At 41.4% G+C, this 23,880-nt stretch overlaps 1 protein-coding gene across 3 annotated transcripts in view; it reads right to left on the reverse strand.

The window, feature by feature from the left end:
* SEC23IP (SEC23 interacting protein) overlaps positions 1-22,732 on the reverse strand; it is a 35,474-nt gene extending 12,742 nt beyond the window's left edge. Inside the window, exons 1-12 of one of the 3 annotated variants that reach the window (XM_084904828.1) lie at positions 22,479-22,732; positions 16,640-17,172; positions 15,657-15,879; positions 14,346-14,539; positions 12,652-12,741; positions 10,656-10,776; positions 9,446-9,535; positions 8,157-8,298; positions 5,490-5,698; positions 5,022-5,140; positions 4,559-4,711; positions 3,382-3,477 (exon numbers count right to left, since the gene is read on the reverse strand). In XM_084904828.1, coding sequence (XP_084760954.1) covers positions 3,382-3,477; positions 4,559-4,711; positions 5,022-5,140; positions 5,490-5,698; positions 8,157-8,298; positions 9,446-9,535; positions 10,656-10,776; positions 12,652-12,741; positions 14,346-14,539; positions 15,657-15,879; positions 16,640-17,172; positions 22,479-22,641 — 2,133 coding nt within the window. In that variant the 5' untranslated portion in view covers positions 22,642-22,732. Of the gene's footprint in view, positions 1-3,381; positions 3,478-4,558; positions 4,712-5,021; positions 5,141-5,489; positions 5,699-8,156; positions 8,299-9,445; positions 9,536-10,655; positions 10,777-12,651; positions 12,742-14,345; positions 14,540-15,656; positions 15,880-16,639; positions 17,173-21,316; positions 21,468-22,478 lie in introns of those variants that run through there. The other 2 variants (XM_084904826.1, XM_084904827.1) reach the window with 2 other exon arrangements.
* Positions 22,733-23,880: the final 1,148 nt, after the last annotated feature.

The following is a 23,880-nucleotide window of genomic DNA, read 5'->3' on the forward strand; positions in this document are numbered from 1 at the left end:
ACTAAATATTTAGGAATGAAGTGTATGTCTAAAATTTACTTTAAAATTCTTTAGAGAAAGAGATTAAGAGGCAATGAAAAAATAAACAAAACAGCTACAATTAAGTCTAAATATAAATATTACTAGAGGCCCGCTGCACATTGTAAGGAAATTAATTAGAAGGTGGCTGATGGGGCAAGACACATGCCCTGGAGCCAACCTCCCACAGTCCCTCCCTGGCCACACCTGGGGCAGCGCTGGGGCTCAAAGAGCATCTGCAGAGTGAGTGGTGTCCCCCCAGCAGGTGGGGTCCCTAGGCCTGGCCTGCGGGGATCAGGCCAAAACTGGCAGTACAACAACCCCCGAGAGGTCCCAAAGTACAAGAGGGCCCTGTGCAAAATTGCTGTCACTCAGCAGCTCCTGCATTGAGCATCTGCCCCCTGGTGGTCAGTGCACATCACACCTACTGGCTAGCTGGCTGGTCACTTAGCCTTTTCTATATATAGATCATTCTGTTAGTAATATTTTATAGTAAAAAGTTTAAAACTGCCAATTTCTTCCTTTTAGATCCAAACTTTAGATAGTTTAGAAATATTATAGAATTTTAAAATACATACTTCCATAAAGGTGTGTAACCTAGGAGAAATTCATTTAACATTATGTCTGCATGGAGCCACTAACAAATTTTCCTCAAAAGCATTTTGGAAGGAAATAAGCACACTGTGATTTAGTCATACAGTGGAATAAAAATGAATGATTTTGAGTGAAAAAGTCACATACCAATGAGTACAATACATATTGTTCTCTCCCTTCATACCCAACAGACAAAACTCTCAAAAGTGGCAGAAATAAGAATGGTTAGTTGTACGGCGGAAGAGCTGGCTACAAAGAAGCATACATGACAGAAATGTTCTATTTCTGTCTTAGGCTGTGACTACACAGATGTAAGAATTGTCAAAGCCTATTGCCCCAAATACTTATGATCAATCTGTTCCCAAAAATAAATGTGGACAAAAGCTTTAGGAGCACTATGGAGCAGGTGTATCCAGTACAATGGAGCCACTCACTCTGTTTGCCATCAGAGCCTGAGGCAGCTGCAGTGATGCCAGGGAAGTGAACAGCTGCCCTGGGTGGACTTGTCCCTCCCCACAGGCACATGCTCAGTGACCTGCATTCCCCAGACTGAGAATGACCATGAAAGTCTGTTTAAGAACTTGTGGACAACACTTACACAAAACATCTGGCTCAACAGGTCTCATCTACTAAGGAATTCCAAATACTAGGAAATCAGGAAGAGTCCAGTTGGTTAATTCAACATGCAGAATAGAAAGAAAAAAAAAGCTCTCTGCCAGCCAGCTGGGAACAGATCCCACCATGATTTTATGGAAGGTTTGGTTATCTCTTCCCTTTGAAGGCAGCACAAGATTAAATCTCAAACCCAAAATGAAGAACATGTTCAGTATTCTTTAGTTTAAATTTGCTCTATCACTCTGAAGAACCTCCAATTATATTAATGGAACTCATTCCAAATTGCTAAGAGAGCTAAGTAGGTCATAAACTGTCATATGCCAGACTATTGTCATTTCTCCTAGATACATGCGATAATTGTAAAAACAAAGTGAACCGACACACATTACGTGATTACCAATATTCCCAACACTAAAATCCATTCCTTATCAAATGGGAATCACTAAGACAGTTTACAAAGGGTAAAGAAACACTCAAACTACAAATACCTGATGTCCTTATTATAAAGTATTTAGCTAATTTTGGTCCCATTATTTCAGATGCATTAAATAAACAGGGTATATCATATTATCTTATTATTCATCTGGCAGCACCTTATTACCTATGAAACATGAAGAGCGACCAATGGCGACATGGCCAAGAAAATGTCACTGTTCATCCAGAGGCAAATACATCTGATTTTAAAGAATAAGGTCACTTTACCCATTTTCACTCCTTTCAAAATATTCTTATAATGCCATAATTTACATATCAGCGTATATACCAGGCTCCTTCTAAAAATTTTCAAAGAACAATGGAATACTTTTCCTTTTATTACAGAATACAGTCAAGGACAAGCTGCAGGGCCTGAAGGCAGCCTTTCATTTGCACCAACACCTTGGGGAAATCCTCTGTTATCAACCCATCCCTTCTTCTGGGGCCAGGAAGCATGGGCAGTACTGTTCCAGGACTGATGTGTCATCATTTGTGCTCAAATATCTCCCTCTAAATAGACACAATATCCTCAGTTGTCCTCCAAATCCCAAGAATTGAGTAACATGCCTGACCCAAAAGAGATTATTTATAAAATGTTGACTAACTCAATTGCTTCTCGACAAATCAGTCCTATGACTAGTCATTTTACATATACTGGCATATGTTACATTCCAAAGAAATAACACAAATAATAGAACCACAGAAGTTCAAAGATAGATCAACAAAGACCATGTTAATAAAAATAAAGTAGGCACCCGAAGTGCTAATTTCATAATTAAGTATTTAAAAAGCAACTCTGTAAAATTAATTTAATGAAAATTAAATAAACAAGTGAGGCTTTTCCCAGTTTTTGTTTTTCTTTTTAAGTGCTTTTTATTTGTTGTTGTTGTTGTTTTATTTGTATTGTTAAGAATTTTTTCTTTCTGGCCCTGGCCAGCTAGCTGTGCTCGTTAGAGCACTGTCCCAATATGCCAAGGTTGTAAGTTTGATCGGGGTCAGGGTACATACAAGAAACAACAAATAAGTGGAACAACAAATAGATGTTTCTCTGTCTCTCTCTAAAAGCAATCAATATATTAATTCTTTTTTAATTTTTGCTTTCCGGGTATTAGTAATGAGATCTGTGTGTGTGTGTGTGTGTGTGTGTGTGTGTGTGTGTGTGTGTGTGATCTTTAGAAGGTCAGAGAGATTGGGAAGAGAAAATGAACAAACATCTATTGGGTATTCACCTTCACATGATTACTTCATCCTCATTCGAACCTTGTAAGGAAGGTGTCATTCCCATTTGGGAGATGGAGCAAACCAAGGATCAGAAAGAATAAGCAAACTGCTCATGAACATGTAGGGAATAAGTGGCTATACTGGGAATCAGGGTAACCAACTCATCTGTTTATCCAGGACTTATCCGGTTTTTGCCCTGGGAAATTCCCATTTTAAAACAGAAAAGTACTTTGTCCAGGGAATTCTCTGTTCCAAGGAAACTGGATGGTCAGTTACCCTACTTGGAACTTAAAATCTAGCCTGGCTGACTCCAAAGTCTGAGCTTCCATCAGCTCCATCACCGTGTCCTGGAGCAGGGAGCACGCGAGCTGGCCTACTCAGGGGGCTGTTCATGAAAACTTTCAAACCCCACGCTAGTCACAGGGGAGCCTTGTTTCCTTTGGCGGGAGATGACTTTACCAGTCTGGCTGCCTTGTGCTTCACGAAGTTGGCTATCTTCTTCCTGGGCCCCAGGGGTATTCCCATTTCCTTCAGGTCATCCACTGTACACATCAGCTGGAAAGAACACAGACAAGCACGGTAAGTAGTCTAGGAACAGACTTGAAATTGAAAAAGGAAATTAAAAAAAGAAACTACACATCTAAAGCAACCTAAGACCCAATCAATTTTTCTTTTTTTTGGTAAGTTATTTGTTTTGTTTTGTTTTTAAATATATTTTATTGATTTTTAACAGAGAGAAAGGGAGAGAGATAGAGAGCTAGAAATGTCGATGAGAGAGAAACATCGACCAGCTGCCTCTTGCACACCCCCTACCAGGGGATGTGCCAGCAACCAAGGTACATGCCCTTGACCGGAATCGAACCTGGGACCTTTCAGTCCACAGACCAACGCTCTACCACTGAGCCAAATCGGCTTCGGCGGTAAGTTATTTGTTTGTAAATCATGGGTTAATTTAGGCTGTACAATCTTAGCCCCCCACATACAAATCATTCCATCATTTTTTTTTTAACAGAAAACTCAGGCAAGTTGTACAAAATTCAAAAGCTACAGTCAAGCTGAAGGTTTGAGGTCTCTCCCCTCCAGTCCTGCTCCATCCACCCAACCCATCTTTCTCAGCTGCAACTGATGGCACATGCCTGGATCGCTTGATTCCCAGAAGGGGTATGCAGGAGGCAGCAGATCAGTGATTCTCTCTTATCATTGATGCTTCTATCTCTCTCTCCCTTCCTTTCTGAAATCAATTTTCAAAAAAAACAATTGTGGGGTTTTCAATTTCTTAAACACTTAAATTTCTTCCTTATCTGGAATGTATTATGGTGTATGAGTGTTCAAATCATTCTTAACTTTCAATTTATACACAGGAAAAAAAATTCAAACAAAAATGAATGAGCCGAAACCGGTTTGGCTCAGTGGTAGAGCGTCGATCTGCGGACTGAAAGGTCCCGGGTTCGATTCCGGTCAAGGGCATATACTTTGGTTGCGGGCACATCCCCTGTAGGGGGTGTGGAAGAGGCAACTGGTCGATGTTTCTCTGTCATCGACGTTTCCAGCTCTCTCTCTTTCTCCTATCCTCTCTGTAAAAAATCAATAAAATATATTAAAAAAAAAAAAAAATGAATGAAACTATCATCAGTACCAGAGATTCCATATCAATCTTTTCCTTTTCAAAAGTGCTAACATATTCAGAGAGACTAAGTGCTGCCAGAGTTTCCTGCAAAGTTAGGACTTCTTCATTTTCAACATCAAGGTCACAAGACTCATCCAAGGTCAGCTTTGGATCTTCAGGCATCTGCAAAATAAAGTTGGGGAAACATTACAAAGCTCAGAAAAACTCCCATAAAATGTCTCCCTATCTACAGAAAATCTTAACCCATTCTGCTCTAAAAACACATCTTAATTTTTATAGTTTGTCATCCGAATTTATAAATATTCTGAAAAAGCATATAAATTAATCACTCATGCTCTCATTTCTTACAATAACAACAAGCTACATGGTTCCATTACACTTGTAAAGCTCAGGATATTTTCATATGCAGACAGTTCTGATTTTAGAAAAACGTTCAGCTCAAACTCCAAATCTAAATGTTAACTGGGCGTACCTGCTTCTCCTGGACACGTGGCTGCTTCACAGTTCCATTAGCAGCAGCAAAAGGCCCTGAAGCCTTCGATAAAGTCAAATCTTTCTGATTAGACAGGATGTCAAACAATATTAAAGAACCTGAAAAAAAAAAAAGCAGCATTTGCTTTATAATGTTCTAGGTGCTTTTTATATCACTAAATACATTCTCCTACTTTTTCTCAAAGTCCTTTATCAGAAGTTATATAAAAGTTAGGTGTTAATCAAGGTCTGATAATCAGTGTTCTTGTTTTACCAAACAGCAGAATAAATTAAAATATAAAACATTCGTAGGTATTCATGAGAGGTGTATAGCAAAGGTAGAATCTAAATTGAAAGCATTCATCTCTACCCATTTATAAAACCTGAAATCTACAATTCTAAATCTTGCACCAACAGTGTCACCCACACTGAAAGCAGTGCTGACTCAATAAATATTTGACAGTTTTACCTAAACTGTGACCAGCAACAGAGATCCCTCCTTTGAAGTCCGGATTCCGACTCAGAAAAAGTGCGTGCAGACGGTTTATCTCCATTCCCACTTTCTCCACAATCTTCTGACAGTAGGTGGGGCTATTATAAAACAGAATATCTAGCAGGGTTTCATTGGTAAAGTGACGAAATCGACCAATACTTGGTAAAGTGATTTTCTTAATATTCCTATTTAGAGAGAAAAAAGTATGTTTTTTTTGTGAGAAAGTATCTAAAATCTATGGATTTTTTTAAGCTTAGATTCTGAATCCTGAAAGTACAGTGAGTAAATAAATCCACAAACTAATTATGAGTTGATTTTGTAGACAGTTATAAAGACATTAACATTAGCAAAGAAGTTGCTATTTGTGCCTTTAACTGAACTATAAATGTTGGGATTTTCTAAAGTTATCAAATAAAATAAAGCTTATGAAAAGACTTTTAATTTTAAAGAAGAAAGCCTACTCTTTCATTGTTTTCCAATTTATTAGAAATCAGGACACCTGACAGCAAATGTGAGTGGAAAAAACAATAGAGAAAGCAGGACTAAGAAAGGAGATTAATGGAATAAAGCTCTTTCCTGACTTGAGAACATCCATAGCAAAATTCAAGAACATCCACAGAGAAAGAAAACACCCTCATGACAGGGCCCAGCATGGGTATATGCTGTGTGCAGGATCAATTTTATTAAATCACTAGAGAACCAGTGAACAAAATTCCTGCACGGGGGGGGGTGTGTCCCTCAGCCCAGCCTGCACCCTCTCCAATCTGGGATCCCTCTCACAATCCATGAGTTCTGTCTACCAACTGCTCGCCTGCCTGCCCCAACTGTTTTTTCCTGCCAGCCTGATCACCCCCTAACCACTCCCCTGCCAGCTTGATTGCCCCTAACTGCATTCCCCTGCTTCCCTGGTCACCCCTAACTGCCCTCCCCTGCCAGCCTCTTCACCCCTAACTGTCCTCCCCTGCTGGCCATCTTGTGGCAGCCATCTTTGACCACATGGGGGCAGCCATTTTGTGTGTTGGAGTGGTGGCCAATTTGCATATTACTTCATTATTATATAGGTTGTGCCTGTCACTAATTTCAGATGTTATTAGCCTGTGTGCTAGCATAAATATTTCCTAAAAATTAAAAAAAAATATTTAAATCTCTGATTCTCAATTAAAAGCTTTCAAAATTGAGTGGGGCCCAACTGGCACAGCTCAGTGGTCGATCATCAACCCATAAACCAGGAGGTCAGCTTTCGATTCCCGGTCAGGGCACATGCCCGGGTTTTGGGCTTAATTCCCAGTGTTGGGTGTGCAGGAGGCAGCTGATCTATGATATTCTTTCATCACTGATGTTTCTATCTTTCCCTCCATCACCCTTCCTTCGTGAAAAAAAAAAAAAAAAAAAAGTACATGTAAAAAATTTTTTTTTAGTAGGGGCATTTTTAATTGTCACAGTGCCTGATGAGTGCTGTGGGCATTTGGTAGCATTTAGACAAAGGATACTACCGTGTCTCCCCGAAAATAAGACATCCTCTGAAAATAAGACCTACTTACAGGTTTCCTTCTGAGTGAAATATAAGGCATCCCCCCGAAAATAGGCCCCCCCCGCCCCCTGGCTCTGTCTCAGAAACTTTGTGAAACCTAAACTGCAAGAAGTTGTGACTTGGGTGAAGAATTCATGGGAGAAAAATCACTGACAGTTGCATTACAAATGCACTGCGAGCAGGCTACCTTGACAAGAAGTACTCATTTAAAGACAGTGCTATTGCTAAACATGAGAGATTTGTTCCACTGATTCTGAAAGAAATGGAGTCACAAGAAATTCTCCAGGAAATTCAGGAATTGGATTGTTATGATGATGTTCCATAAGATGATGACATGATTGTCATTGAATAAATGAGTAAATTCTTGATACTGTAGGATTCACAGTTTGTCTGGTTTGTATTGACAACTACCGTACTACCGTACCCGTATACAGGTAATTTCCTTTATTTTCATTTAACAATAAATGTGTACCGTATTCTTCTTCATGGAAAAATAAGACATCCCCTGAAAATAAGACGTAGCGCATCTTTTGGAGCAAAAATTAATATAAGACACTGTCTTATTTTCAGGGAAACAGGGTAAGTGGCCGACAGTACACATGCAGCAATCGGACAGGATAATGACCTGTCCTGCCCAAAGAGCTTCCACTGAGGAACAATCACCTAATCAATGGTTCTCAACCTGGGGCTTAAGCTCCAGGGGACATCTGGCAACGACTCCTGACAGTTTAGGTTGTCACATCACACTTTGGGAAGGACTGTGCTGCTATTATCTACTGGATAGAGGCCAGGGATGCTGCTAACACCCTACAGCTATGTATAATCAGCCCCTGTCTAAACTACTATGCATTAGTATTCTAAAACCCGCCTAAACTTCCTAGACGGTCTTAAATATTTATAAGAATAAATGCATACACAGAAGAGTAGCAAGTAAATTTAACAACCAGTATTTAATTATATGTCAGAGCAAGTATAAACTTAAAATAAAAAATACATCTCTTAAAATATCTATGCCTATATGTTGAAGTGATAATAAACTACTTTATATTATGGATTAAATTTTTAATCTACAAGTGAACTATATGAAAAGCAAGCTCTCAAAATCCACGAACCTGTCGACACCTGTTGCATCCCCACCCAAGGAGCTGTGCCAGTGAACGGGAAGAAACTCCACTCTGCTTATTTTCCGATCATCTAAAGCTTTCTTGAAATGAGTCTGCAGCAATTTGAGAGAAACCACCCTGAAATCATCCACTTAAAAAAGAAAATCAGGGAAAACAACAAATTAAATTAATATAATTTTCTTAGCTTGATTAGTAGTTAGCAATTACCCCACCTATGCCAATATTTTGCAAGGATTCAACCCCCATAACAATAAACCTAATATTTAGAAAAATCTTTCAAGTGTTTCATTATTTTAGAGGTATGTATAACTGACTGAATAACTTTATTTTATTTTGTCTTTTAAAATATATTTTATTGATTTTTTACAGAGAGGAAGGGAGAGAAATAGAGAGCTAGAAACCTCGATGAGAGAGAGACATCGATCAGCTGCCTCCTGCACACCCCCTACTGGGTTATGTGCCCACAACCAAGATACATGCCCTTAACAGGAATCGAATCTGGGACCTTTAAATCCGCAGACCGACACTCTATCCACTGAGCCACACTGGTTTTGGCTGACTGAATAACTTTAACTATCACATATCAACAGCATGGAACTGTGGGTACAAACTCGGAAATCAAACTACCTGCTCCAGAACTTACAGACTGTGGTCACCTGTTCCCCAAGGATTCATTGTGAGAGTTAAATGATACAATACATGCAAGATACTTGACACATAACAAGTATTCTAAAAAAAAAATGAACTATTATACAGACATAAAAATAAAACTTCAAAAATTTCTGTAGCCCTGGCCGGGTAGCTCAGTTGGTTATATTATAGTATCATCCCAATACACTCAAGTATCAGGTTTGATCAACCAATTTATGAATAAATAAGTCAAATAACAAATAGATACTTCTCCCTCCCCCACAAAAAAAAAATCAATAAAAAATAAAATATTTCAGTAAACCAGGTAGATTCATACTTCCTTTAAACAACTTCTCACAACTAATTTTCCATAAATCAGTTAGATACACAGTTGTTCCTACTTGCTGGAATTGCTCAGGCAGAGGTTGTCAGAAATACTAAATTATTTCCATGATCCCATGTAATTTTTCAGTCTAAAATTGTATAAGTTATACATGTCATAACAACAAATCAGGTACAAATTAATATTATCAATGATCATTTAAATCCTCTTTTGTAGTCCCTCAGCTGGAAGCCATTTTAAAAATGAACATTTAAAAGTCCTTCCATTAGTTCTCAAATCATAGCATGAAATGACTAACACTTACCACATTCAATAATACTTCTAAATCGCAAGTCACATACCGGTCCAATGCCATGTACCATGAACACCAAATGGTCAACCGGAGGCATTTCCCCTACAAAAGAAAGACAAGCATACACACAAGCTGGAAACTTTTTGGGTTTTCTTAACTGAATGGCAATAACCTAGATATCCCTTTTGTCATCGCAAACTTACCAAAGAAATCCACGACCCTTCCACCTTAATTAGCCTCATTCTCCTCTACCAAATTAGAAGAACAAAACTCAAAGTCAGTCTTGGTAAATAACAGTGAACTGAACCAAGGAGTGGAGGTAGCCCACTACCTGTGGTCCCAGAAGTTATCAGCATATGATGACCAGCAGTTGTGTACCTACAAAGGCTCCATAACCTTGTGATTTCTTCAGAACGCCACAGGGCACTAAATCCCATATGGAGAAGCAATTTGTCAATGTAAAATTTTAAAATCTTTTCCCCAAATCCTTCTCTTTGATTTGTCAGATTCATATATATTATATAAAGGACATCTCCTAGTTAAATCTACTATTTTACTCTAGTTATTTCATTCAGATCCAGATAAGTATATTCATTTTGTAATTTCATAAGACAATAAAACAAATATAAAGTACATCAAAATAAAATCCATATTTTAAATGATATAATAGGAGAACCAAAACACAAACACTGAGGTAGGGGTTAGCGAACTATAGATCACAAGCCAAATCCTTCTTCCTGCTTGTTCTTTATAAATAAAGTTTATTGAAACATTGTTATGCCCATTTGTTTATATACCGTCTGTAGATGTTTTCACACTACAATTAGAGTTGAATGCATGCAACAGAGTCTGTATGGCCTGCAAAGCCTAAAATATTTACTATTTTGCCTTCACAGGAAATGTGTGCTACTCCAGCACTAGAATAAGGCAAACTAATTGAAGTATGACAAAACAATCCCAAAAACACAGCCAAAAGCCTACTTTCAGTCAGTGTTTCCTTTACAACAATACATATTTTAAGAGTCCACATTACATGGTTTGTATACCTTCACAGGATCATAAATTTAAAAACGAAGATGGTAATAAAAATTTTTTAAAGATGTGTGCCAACCTGTTATGGCAGGAAATCCTAATAACTGTCTCTTTGTGTCATCATTATAAAGGATGATGGTAAGACTGAGAAGTCTAGAAATGACATGGGCCCTAAACCAATTTTACACACCCTCGGGAATTTCATCAAGGTTCTCGTCAACTCCACGCTTTACAACTCTGGGTCTTGTCTGTCCATCTTGTGTGGTCCCCCATTCATCTGGCACTGATGACGGCTGGAACTGAACAATAACCTTCAAGACACAACAAGAGGATTACGACAGCTCACTAGCAAATTCACTTCCACTACAGACAAAATCATGTTATTTCAATACATGACAAACTACTTCATAGTATGGATAATTTATACATCAAGTACTACCACTGTTCCCCCAAATCCAATCTGTAATGGTCCTACTAGTGATCATTAACCATTAAAAGTAAGCAAATCAATACCATTATTTCCAATGTTATTAGAAAATGACACAATTAAAATATCAGAATATACCTCAATTTAGAAATGTAATATAAACACTCAAGTTTACTCATAAGAAATTAAGGAAAAGTTGCCTGCAATAGAGGAGTCATTTACAAATGCATTTTCAATGCCAATCATGGATTTACCTACCAATTTTTAGGAAGACCTATATTGTATAATCCAACTATATTAAATTAAACCTGATGTCATGAAAATACTTCTTTAAAAAAATGCATGCAAGATGTTTTGCCAAATTTTTCTGTTTGTATACAAAACAAAAAGTTAAAAATGTAAAACACAAAGGATAAGCCTGGTCACGATCAAGAGGAGAAACTAGGAGGATACAGAAGAGTAAGGGGCTTTTATTTTTCACTTCACACCTTTATATACTGTTTAAATTTTGTTGACATATAAATGTGCTTTTACTTTTATTTATTTTAATATCAATAAGGATTGTAGATGGGGGAAGCGGGCAGTTTGAAGGTCAATGGGGGAAAAAAGGGTACATCTGTGTTACTTTCAACAATAAAGATAAATTTTAAAAAATTAAAGACTATAGATGTGGTTAGAATATAAGTTACTTTATACTTTCCTATAATAAGCAATTGTCCTGTTGTGAACAACTACTGTGCCAAGCACTATGCTAGATGTTTTTGCATAAATGACCTCGACTTCATCTAGAATATGCCCCGGGAAGGAAAATCTTTTTTGTAGCTTGTAATCCTCACCCAAGGATATTTTTCCACTGATTTTTAGAGAGAGTAGAAAGGAGAGGGAGAGAGACACATTGGCTGGTTGCCCCCACATGCACCCTGACCAGAGCTGGGGATCCAGCCTGCAAGTGAGGTATGTTCCCTTGACTAGTTATGGGCAGAGAGGAAAATCTTAGTGCAAATGAGGAACCTGTAGCTCAGAGATAGATTAAGGGTTGTCAATGAAAGGAAGCGAATACCATTAATAACTTAAGGGGGGGAAAATACACAAGAAGTTTATAAAGACGGTACAAATGAAGAGAGGAAGAATATGTTTTCCGTCTCAAAGGTTGAAACAAACCTTCATTAAGGGCAGGGAGACAAAGTTTGCTTAAAAACAGCCATCCTCAATGTCGGTAGCTGCTTTCAGGCTATAAGGGCAGGGTTGATAGCTGTCCCAAAGACCATGTGCCACAAAAAGCCTTAAAATCTTTCTCTCTAGCCCTTTGCAGAAAAAGTCAGCTGACCCCTGATCAAGTGCAAAAATTTATCAAGCAACATCTATGCTGCATATTAAGCTTCAGCTAGTATGTTGCCATAAACAGAAATTTCATGAAACAAATTTTAATTTTATTTTATTTTTCTTATTAATCCTCACATGAAGATAAATTTTCCACTGCTTTTCAGAGAGTAGAAGGGAGAGGTGTAGAGAGAGAAACATCCATGTGAGAGAAACACATCAACTGGTTGCCTCCCACACCTGCTCGCAGGGAGGGGGCAGTGCTCAGGCTCATGCTGTGCCACAGATCACTGTGAACTACAGTAAACTTAAGAGCCAAGGGCTTGTCATACATATATCCCCACTGCAGACATTAGTAAAAATAAGCATTTAGCAAATACAATTGTCAAAATTACTTAAATGAACCTAAAAACTTTAATATTTTTTAAAAAATCACTACCTTTGGATTGTGCATAACAATCGTCTCTCCACTTGGAAACTCTAATCGGCGGTGCCACTGATTTGTGGTTACAGCTTTTTTATATTCTACCTACAATAATGAAAACAACATACATACATTAATACAAATCTATCTCACATTGAGAGAAAGTGGGAGGAAATTAAAACTATGATGGTAATAAAATTACTCTTTCATTCCTAAATAACATTATCCACATTAGACAGAGGCAAATACAAGATTTAGATGACTAGTTTCTCAGAGCTTCCAAAACAAGTACCATAAACTGAGTGGCTTAAAACAACAGAAATGTATTCTCTTGGTTCTGTAGGCCAGAAGTCTGAAATCAAGGTGTCAGAAGAGCAAATGTTGTAAAATGTTGTAAAAATGTTCCCTCTGAAACCTGTAGGGAACTTCTTCATTGCCTCCCTAGCTCCTGGTGCTTTCTCACCAATCTTTTTTTTCTTCTTTTTAAAAAAAATATATTTTATTGATTTTTTACAGAGAGGAAGAGAGAGGAATAGAGAGTTAGAAACATCAATGAGAGAGAATCATCAATCAGCTTCCTCTTGCACACCCCCTACTGGGGATATGCCTGCAACCAAGGTACATGCCCTTGACCAGAATCGAACCCGGGACCTTTCAGTCTGCAGGCCGACGCTCTATCCACTGAGCCAAATTGGTTTCGGCTGTCACCAATCTTTAGTGTCCCTTGGCTTACCGGTGTATCACTCCAATCCTCTATTCTCACAGAGCACTCACCTTCTGTCTGTCCTCTTATAAGGACACCAGTCATATGGGAACAGGCCCCACCCTACTTCACTATGATCTCATCTTAATAACATGTGCAACGACCTACTCACAAAGTTACATACTGACCTGCTAGAGCACATGTGTCAAACACAAGGCCCGCGGGCCAAATCCAGCCCGCCAGGCCTTGCAATGTGGCCCGCACCGCGCTGTCATCACTGCACTCCGCTGTCAGTTTATGACATTGTCAGTTTATGACTGTTCAGTAAACCATTCGGCCCGCGATTTAGGCTGGATTTTAGATTTTGGCCCCTTCTCTGATTGAGTTTGACACCCCTATGCTAGAGCCTAGGACACAATTCAACCCCGAACAGACTTTTTTTTTTTTTTTTAAATAAAATTGGTTTATTTTATTACCATTGACCTGGTGCACAGATTCATGCACATTGAAGGGAAATTCATGAGAAGGTGACCAGCTGGGTGAAACGGGTCAGACACGGCCTGGAGCCAACCACCAGCAGTCCCTCCCCTGCGTCTGTGGAGTGAGCGAGCGGAATCCCTCCGGGAGGTGGGGTCCCTTGGCCTGGCCTGCGGGATTGGGTGAAACCGGTGGTCCCTGGCCACAGTGTGGCGTGTGTGGGAGGCAACCAATCGATGTGTGTCTCTTTCACACTGATGTTTCTCTAGCTCTCCGTCTCTCTCCCTCACTTGCACTCTCTCTAAAAATCAATGGAAAAACCAACTAATGAATGCATAAATAAGTGGAACAACAAATCGATGTTCCTCTCTCTGAAATCAATCAATACGTTAAAAAATTTTATTAAAAAAGACAGACAGGCTCTCTTGTAAACAAAGTCTGCTCCCTGTGGGTGGTATTTCATGAGGCTCCAATGTACACAGGGCCGACATTTTTTAAAGAAAAGCATAAAGGAATAAACCCCACGTACCTCTAGTTTTTCACTGAATTCCTCTGTATAGGGAATAAATCTGCTATCTGAGTCTCCTTTGTAAAACCAAGTACAGCGTCTCACTTCAGCGGGCTCCTCTTCCCAGTACACAGCTTTCCTCACGCGGTCGTAGAGGTAAACGTCATAGCGCCCTCCATCCGTGCCTAGAACCACACTCTCAGGATCTGGCTGGACTGGAGCACAAAGTCCACAGTTTAATCCAACAGTTACAAGGCATATATGAAGTAATAAGCAATGAATGCAGTGATCAGTTGTTCCTTTAAGACAAAGAACTATGCTCTTTGAATTATTTAAAAATACCTTAAGCCTGGCATGAGTGGCTCAGCTGGCTGTGCACTGTCCCATGGATGGGAGGGTTGCCAGCTCGATTACCAGTCTGCACATATCTGGGTTGTGGGTTTGATCCCCAGTGGGTCCAAATACAGAGGGCAACCAATCGATGTTTCTCTCTCACGTTGCTGTTTCTCTCTCTCTCTCTCTTTCCCCCCTTTCCTCTCTCTAAGCATGTCCTCAGTTGAGGAGTTAAATAAATAAATAAATAATTTTAATTTTTTAAAAAAGAATAATTTTTAAAACATTAAAAATAAATAAAAAGAGCTAAAGATTAATCTGTGTTGATCAAAATTATAATCTTAAATGAAGAAATAAAGAAATAACTAGGGCAAAATTTTAAAACATGAACATAATTCAAGCAACTGGTAATTTTTTTTGAATCAAAGCAGCAATATTTATGAAGTATATTTCTGAAGAATATTATTAATTAACATGGTGAAACATCAAGATAAACAAAGACATCTTCTCCCCCTGTCCCGCACACAGGACTTCTCACAGCCTTAACACACTCCTGTGCACTGTCTGTCTCAAAAGGCAGCACTTCCAAACTCACGTGACCATGGGATACTTTTTTCACAGCGTCGTAAGAAATAACATTTCCATAGAAAATGCTCTATATACTCTATACATACAAATCTATCAGGGAAATAAGAAAATTGACACCCACCCCCCAAAAAAGGATAAAAAAAATTGACACCTGGATTATATGAACTATTCTGTTTTTCTGATTTAAAATCAGAAAAATCCTTTAAACAAATAAGAAAATTACTAAAACACTTCTTCAGATACCTTTCTCCAATATCTCAGAACTTCTATTAAAATCACCATCATAAGGTACTGAGTCTTGTGGAGTCTACGATTAAGGAATGTGACATTCACAAAAAGTAAGCCATGGATAAATCCCCTCCATGTCTTCTCTCCCTAAAGTCAGATACAGTGATGCATAAACAGTCTTACCTGAATTATAGACTTCTTCAAGATTCAGAGAGTCCAGCACACTGAAAGGCATCCAGAGTTGTTTGTTCTCTACCTCCTTGCAGTGAAACCAGTGGGGCTGAACAGGCTCGTACTGGTTTTGAAGCATAAAAGGAGGAGGCACTGGCACAGAGGGACCCACAGGTCTAGCAAGTGCCTGCTGCTGTGCTGGAGGAGACAACCCTGACTGCACGGAAGGATGAACCTGGAGGGGACGACAAAGGTAGGACTGTCATGCCAGTTCCAAGGACAGTTTTGTAGGTGCTTCAGACCCATTATCAGAGTCTGTGCATCAGTATGATTTTAACTAAGTAAAATGAAGCCCATTCTCTGTTCCCAAGAGTAAAGTTAGGTTACACTTTTATAATAGTACTATCTTTTAATGGTTTCCTTTTTGTTGTTTTAGTAGATTTCCCTTTGGAAGTCAATTGAGTATCAGTTGGTTGGAAAAAATAAGGGAATTTCATAGCCCAATGTAAATGTTATTCCATTACCCTCCTGAGACTGAGATTAACTTTCTAGATCCAAACTCCATAAATTTAAATAAAAGAAATTACTAGAGTAATCAACTTTAGTACCTATAATTTAGTATCTTGATGGAGTAGTATAATTAAAAATGAGTCGCTGGCAGGCTAAGATAATAACTGCTTCAACTCTCACTGGTTCTTAGATCACATTTATCATTGATATCTTACACTAAAATCTAAAAATACTGGCACAGATTATCTCATTAAAATCAATTACTACTTCAATCCAGATAATAAGAACCAAAATGTAAATCTTCAATGAGCTACCTATAAAAGAACATTTGCTTCAAAGCATACATCTTACAAAGAATATCCTCTGAAAATAATTTGTCATCATATTGATTATAAAAAGCACTATGCTTTTAAAAGCATAGGCTAAGTGAGAGAGATATTGAAAGCTAAAGTGAGTAATTAGGATACAAAAACATGTCTCCATACCGGTGGCAGAGATCCTGGAGGCGTCTGGTACATGTGGACAGGAGGTCCAGAGGGTGGCAGATGGGTAGGATGGGCTGGTGTTTGGCACTGCTGCAGCTGTGGTGGTGTAATGTAAGGGTTAGCTCTGCTGCTTACGGGAGTATGGCGATAGGGATTGTATCCTTGTTGGGATATTCCTTGGGGTGGGCTCCCAACATTTGAAGGAGGGAGATTACTTGGCTGAGCAGGCAAATAAGCATTTGTTCCCATCTGTGAAGAAGCTGGAGCAACATACTGAGCCTTCGAAAAGGATGGTGGAAATGTATTCAACACATCTTGGGATCCAGTTGTAAAAGGGAGAGCAGCTTGGGGCTTGGAGAATGTTGACTGTCCAGGTGATGTTGCTGCCGTTGTTAATGGTGACTGTCCAATATTCCCAAATGGATCACCACTGCTTGATACCTGAGAGAAGTAACTAAATGTCTGTGGGGTAGATGTGTGAGCAGAAGTTTGACCAAGAAAGCTGTCCTCCTCACCAACATCTGTGGAATCCTCTGAAAGGGACAGAAGAGCAAATGGTTTAAAAGGTATGCTATCATTCTACAGTCCTAGTTCTTGTGCCTCTTATTGTGTTGTTCCAAATTACTGCATTTCTGCATTGACAGGGGGGAAAAATGGAAAACTTTTTTTTTTTATTTGAAAACTTCTCTTTGTAATAAAAAACTGGAAAATATGAATCAGAAACAACAAAAGAAAAATTATAATTCATTCCTAAGCCTACCACCCAGATATAATCACCTTCAACAATATTTCGGTACATACCTTTCCATACTTTTTAAATAATATAGTTACACATTATTTATTTTGCAAATATATAGAAATTATACAACCCTGACCTGTTTGGCTCAGTAGATAAGAATGTCGGCCTGCGTACTGAAGGGTCCCAGGTTCGATTCTGGTTAAGGGCATGTACCATGGTTGCAGGCACATCCCCAGTAGGGGGTGTGCAGAAGGCAGCTGATCAATGTTTCTCTCTCATCGATGTTTCTAACTCTATCCCTCTCCCTTCCTCTCTGTAAAAAATCAATGAAATTTTTTTTTAAAAGAAATTATACCTATTTGTGTATAGACATTTTAAAAAATAGAAATAAAATCTGTATTTACTATTTTACATGTCCTTCTGCATGCTCCCTTTTTTCCTGGTAAAAAATCAAATACACATAATTTTATTTCCAGTCATGACAAGAACCTAAAGTGCAGATAGTCACTCTGTTGACAAAAAGGGTGTGTCGAGGTTCTTACCCACAAAGCACTCACTATAGAAATGAACATGTGGTATTTGTATTCACAAGGCAAAATGTGCCAACAAGGAACTGCCATCCCTAACATCAGAGTACCACAACCAGTTAAAGCATCGTGACTGAGCACCACACCACTAGAAAAGTCATTTTCTAGCCAGATTAAGTCCCCTCGCTTCTCTTTGCCCAACTTGATCTTCACTGTGGGTATTATCAACATCAAATTATTTATCTTCTCTCCACCCCAACTTGTAAAATCAAAGCATTTTTTTCTCTACTAGTAGATGGCCTCAAAAGATCAGCCTTACTAAACTCTCATGAGCCCTTAGCTTGTCATAACTTCCATTGTCCTCTTAAGCTTCTCATTCTCTTTATCTCCTACCTCTGAACGCATGGAGCACATCAGAGGTGGACCCATGCCCGGCACCCGGTCACAGAGCTCCCTGCCCTTGAGACCTGACATAGGAAGCCCCCTCTTGCAAGCTCCGGGCTTCATACTGACCTGCTAGAGCAGGGCCCTGGGCTTGCTGAGATTCTTGCTGAAGCCTCTAGGTTGCCCCACCAATTTAACTGAAATAATCCACTATTTCCAAATATTCTTCTACCATTTTCCCCCCAAAAATAAGATATCCTCCGAAAATAAGACCTACTTACAGGTTTCCTTCTGAGTGAAATATAAGGCATCCCCTGAAAATAAGGCCCCCCGTAGGCTAAGCATGAGAGAATTGGTCCACTGATTCTGAAAGAAATGAGTCACAATAAATTCTCCAGGAAATTCAGGAATTGGTTTGTTATGATATGTTCCATAAGATGATATGATTGTCATTGAATAAATGAGTAAATTCTTGATACTGTAGGTATCAAGAATTTACTCATTTTTTGGTTTGTCTGGTTTGTGTTGACAACTACCGTACTACAGTACCGTATACAGGTAATAAATTTCCTTTATCTTCATTTAACAGTATATGTGTACCGTATTCTTCTTCATGGAAAAATAAGACATCCCCTGAAAATAAGACCTAGCGCATCTTTTGGAGCAAAAATTACACTGTCTTATTTTTGGGGAAACGGTAGGTTGTTCCTTTGTAACTAAAAATAAAATATCGCAGCCTGCCTGAGGGCCCTTGTCTGCTTTTTATCATTCTACTTTCCTTATGTATTTCCGGTTCCCACTCTTTTCAGTCATGTAATCCTCACGTGGATTCATCTGTATTTCTTCGTCCATCTCTCAACCACTGAAAACATGCGTTTCATCCATTAAGACAACTTAAGGATCTATCTGATTCAAGAAGCCTTTTTCTAATTAGCATCAATTACCGAGGAAGTACTGGTCTCATCCTGATGCCAGCCTCACCTCAGGGGCACATGATGATTACATGTGGATACATCTGACCTCAAGACACACAACTTGCCCTGACTGGTTTGGCTCAGTGGATAGAGCGTAGGCCTGCAAACTCAAGGGTCCCAAGTTCTATTCCGGCCAAGGATATGTGCCTTGGTTGCAGACACATTCCCAGTAGGGGGTGTGCAGGAAGCAGCTGATCGATGTTTCTCTCATCGATGTTTCTCTCTATCCCTCTCCCTTTCTCTCTGTAAAAATAATCAATAAAATATATTTTTTTAAAAAGACACACCACTTTAGTGAGCACCTACCAGTATCCTTGTGACACTCCCAACTCCGTGTCAAATGAGACTGTGCTCACTGTTCCTGAACTATTTTCCTACTGCTTCCTCAATACTTGGGCAGGCACAGCCACATCTACTCAAAGTGAGGACACCAAGAACGGCCTCCATCATCCTCCCTGTCCCCCTCCACATGCTCCTGCACCACCTCTCACCAACCCGTCTACCCATCCTCTCCAGCCAGACACCACAGCTCACAGACTCCTCTCCTCTCATACTCTCCAATCAGACACTCATTCAAGACATATGTACAAAATATTTAGGTGCCAGGCACCGGAGCTAGGTCTTGGGGCTAAAACTGAATGAGAAGCCTTTGTGCTCAACGAGGAGACAGTCTGGTCACCAGTGAGTCACTAAGTCCCAACAATGTTAGGTTCTGAAAACCTCTCATATCCATTTCCTGCTCTTCACACCCCATGTGGCTGATTATGGCTGCAGTGCCATCCACTCCTGCCTGGTTCACAATGGCCTCCAGGCTGGTGCCTCTTGCTACACCAGGCTTCATTCCAGTGCAAGCTCACAACACTCGCCTTTCTGAAACACACCTCTAATTTCGCTGCCTTGTGCAAATCCTCCAAAGGCCCCTCCACTCCCCACAGGATGACAAAAAGTCCTCAGTATGTTATAGGAGGCTTTGTGTGATCTGATCCCTATTGACCACTAAAGCCACTCCCCTACACACACTACAGTCACACTGATCTCCTGGGAGAGGGGATAAGGGACAGGGACAGAGACTAAGAGCGGGAGGATAGGGAATGTGAGCAGCTACCACCAAATCCTAACAAATCTGCAGGTTTTCCCACACTCCAGACTTTTCCATCTGCCTATCTCTCCCAATGCCCTAATTTCTTCCATCACCTCAATGTGAGGCCCTAAGCCTAAGGGATGTTCTCTCCCAAGTCAGCCAGCCTGAAAGCCATAGCTTTCACACAGACAATCAACCCCTCTCTCTGGCCACTATAAACCTGCATCAAGCTGTTTACACAGCTTGGTAGTGTGTATACGTACACTGCAGTCACTGGGGGCGATGCTGTGTGCTGTCTCCCAGACATCTGGAACACAGCCTGGCCCACAGAAGCTGCTCAGTCCATGTTTGCTAAAGGAAAGAAATTGCTTCCTTTGTGTTTCTTTCCCTGAGATATTAACTGCTGCTTCCAATGAGACATGTTCTTCCTTTGTCTCTGTAAATTCTCTGAATAGAGTTCTAATAAGCAAATCTTTTATTTAAAAAGTATGTTTAATTTTTTTTTTGTTTTGTTTTAGAGACAGAGAAAAAGAAGATAGAGTCATCAATGACAGAGAAGCATTGATTGCCTACCCCCCACTATCCAAGCAAATGCCCTGACTGGGAATCGAACCAGCAACCTCCTGGTGATGGAAGGGTGCTCAATCCACTGAGCTATGGTGGCCACAATCAAATCCTTTTCATAGATGGAAAAATAATTGTTACAGAATTAGCCGCATGCATGGCCTTATTTATCCCTTCAACCTCCCACAGCCAGGCTAGTCCTTTACAATGGCAATGCCTAACCTTCGCACCAGTTGTCAAAACAAGATGCCTGACGCCCATCCTTTCATTCATTCAACAAATATCTATTGAAAAACTGGTCTATTGGTTACCATGTCCTTCCTTATCCTCAAATTTCTGTTCTAGGTATAAGTTCCTGCTCTCATGCAACTTACACTCTAGTGGGATAAGATAAACAAATACATGTACCTGTCAGTGGTGATAAGCACCAAGAAGAAATAGAACACAAGTGAAAGGGATCTGCATGCACAAGTACCTCCAGTTCGCCCTCTCCATTAGACTGTCTTTCTTGGAATAAAGTATTCTGTGAGAAAATATTTAGCATTGACTAAGAATCTGTGAGATAGTCACTAAAGATCCTAAAAATAACAAAGTAAATAAGTCACCCTGCAAAGTTCAAAAAGCCCACAGTCCAAATAGACATGTATGCTTATTTCACAAACATTTACATAGAACTATGTGCCAGGCACTATACTCCGTGCCTTATAAAAATCAATTCATTGCCCTAGCTAGTTTGGCTCATTGGCTAGCGCATTGGCGTGTGGTCTGAATGCTCCCTGGTTGGAATCCGGGGCGTGCAGGAGGCAGTCCATCCATGATTCTCTCTCATCGTTGATGTTTCCGCCTCTCTCCTTCTCCCTCCATCTTTGAAATCAATAAAAATGATTTTTTAAAAATCAATTCATTTCACATTACAGCTTTATGAGGCTATACATAAATGGACACTGAAGTTCAGAAAGGTAAATTAACACAGTAAGTATTGCCAGGACTGGAGCTGGAACAGTCTATGCTTCTAAACACCACCCTCTGGGTTGTGCCACACAATCGTTAAACGCAATCTCTCCACAGCAATAAAGATACGAACAAGGAGCTAAGGTGCACGGAGGAGTGGGAACCCGGAGAACAGGAGGACATGATGCGTGGCCATGCAGTGTCTGCACAGAAGAGAGGTCCAGGCTGCAACCCTCCTCTTCCCCAAGGGTGCCTCCCAGGAGACACCCCGCCATAACCTAGGGATCTCCTACGTGTCCTGAGAGAGGGGGAGCTGGTCCATTTGCATTTCCTGCAAGTGCCTGGCACACCTGTGAGTGTTCCACAGAAACTTGCGGAACGCCAGCCCGGAGTGCCCGGCCGCCAACGGGGTCCTTCACGAGCGCAAAGGAGGCCTGGTGAACGGACCCGCCCCCGAGGTCCCAAAGCTCCCAAGCCCCTCACCCTGGCCCGCCAACGGCCCCGGGCACCGCCCACCAGGGGGGTGGCGACCGAAGGAAAACTCCGGTCCGACCCCCGTCACCGAGGCCCCCGCCGCCTCCCCGCACAGACCGCCCCACCGGAGCCCTCTCCGGACTACCTCCGGGCAGTAGCAGGGGGGCGGAGGCCGCGGCGGCCTGGGTGACCGGAATGAAGGGCACGTTGAAGGTGAACTCCGTGGCCGAGGAGGAGAAGAGTAAGTTAGTGCCGGACGCGGAGGTGGAGGCGGCGCCGCCCCCACCGTTCGGTTTCCTATCAGCCATGGCTGCGGCCCACCACCCGTTACACGTCTCGGGAAGCCGGAGCGGCACCACCGGCCGGAAACCAGTCACACTCGGGGCCAGCACACTTCCGCACTTGCGCACAAGGGCCGGAAATTCGGGCAGCTGGTCCGCAGCCGCGTTCCAGCCCCTACGTAGCGCCGCCCTAAACCAACATGGTGGCGCGGGATTCACGCCCGGAGTCTTAACACGTGACTCCCTCCACGGCTACGGAAGCGGGGCTGGAGGCGGGAGAGGCGAGGCTGGAGTCAGGGCGGGGCTGGAGGCTGGGCTTGAGGCGGGGCGGGGCTGGAGGCTGGGCGGGGAGAGGAGTGGCTGGAGGCGGGTTGGGGCAGGAAGTGGCTGGAGGCGGGGGCGCGGCTGCAGGCGGGGCGGGGCGAATCTGGAAACAGAGGAGCGGTTAGAGGAGGTCTAAGCCTCAGACTCCAAGGCTGTGTTTACCAAAGTGTGGTACGGGAAGAGTCTGGTGGAGGTACGCATTGCGCCAGCACCAGAGTTTGGTGGGGATATGCACTGCACCGTGCTTAGCTGCGCCTAATTCTTTTTTTTTTTTTAAAATATATTTTATTGATTTTTTACAGAGAGGAAGGGAGAGAGATAGAGAGCTAGAAACATCGATGAGAGAGAAACATCGACCAGCTGCCTCTTGCACACCCCCTACCAGGGATGTGCCCGCAGCCAATGTACATGCCCCTGACCGGAATCGAACCTGGAACCTTTCAGTCCGCAGACCGACGCTCTACCGCTGAGCCAAACCGGTTTCGGCTTAGCTGCGCCTAATTCTACGTACTCATGAGTACGAGGGGTACTCAGCGTTATGAAAATTATAGAAGGGGTACACATATATCAAAAGTTTGGGAAACACTGCTCTAAGGAGTTAACCCACCGGCCCCGCCCAGACTGGTTGGAGGACCCTGGGTTGCAGGCAGGACCTGGTGGAACAGGGAAGGGCTGGGGCCCGGGCTCAGCAGGTCCCTGGAGCTGCAGGGGAGCGCTGAGGGTGCGGTGCGCTGAATGGGGGCTCCAGAGGATAGGAGAGGCTGCCACGTGGGTGTGTGGCATCAGGGCCTTGGGCCGGTGCCTGAACAGACCTGTGTCTCAGGGAGGGAATGCAGGATCCTGGCCAGTGGGCTTGCAGGCCCCGAATCAATTTCTTTTCGAGGTAAAACAAAATCTGCCTGGGGAGGCAGGCGGCAAAGGCGCACCCAGGAAAAATAATGG

This window comes from Pipistrellus hanaki (assembly GCF_964339955.1).
Source record: "Pipistrellus hanaki genome assembly, chromosome: 14".
NCBI lineage: Eukaryota > Metazoa > Chordata > Mammalia > Chiroptera > Vespertilionidae > Pipistrellus > Pipistrellus hanaki.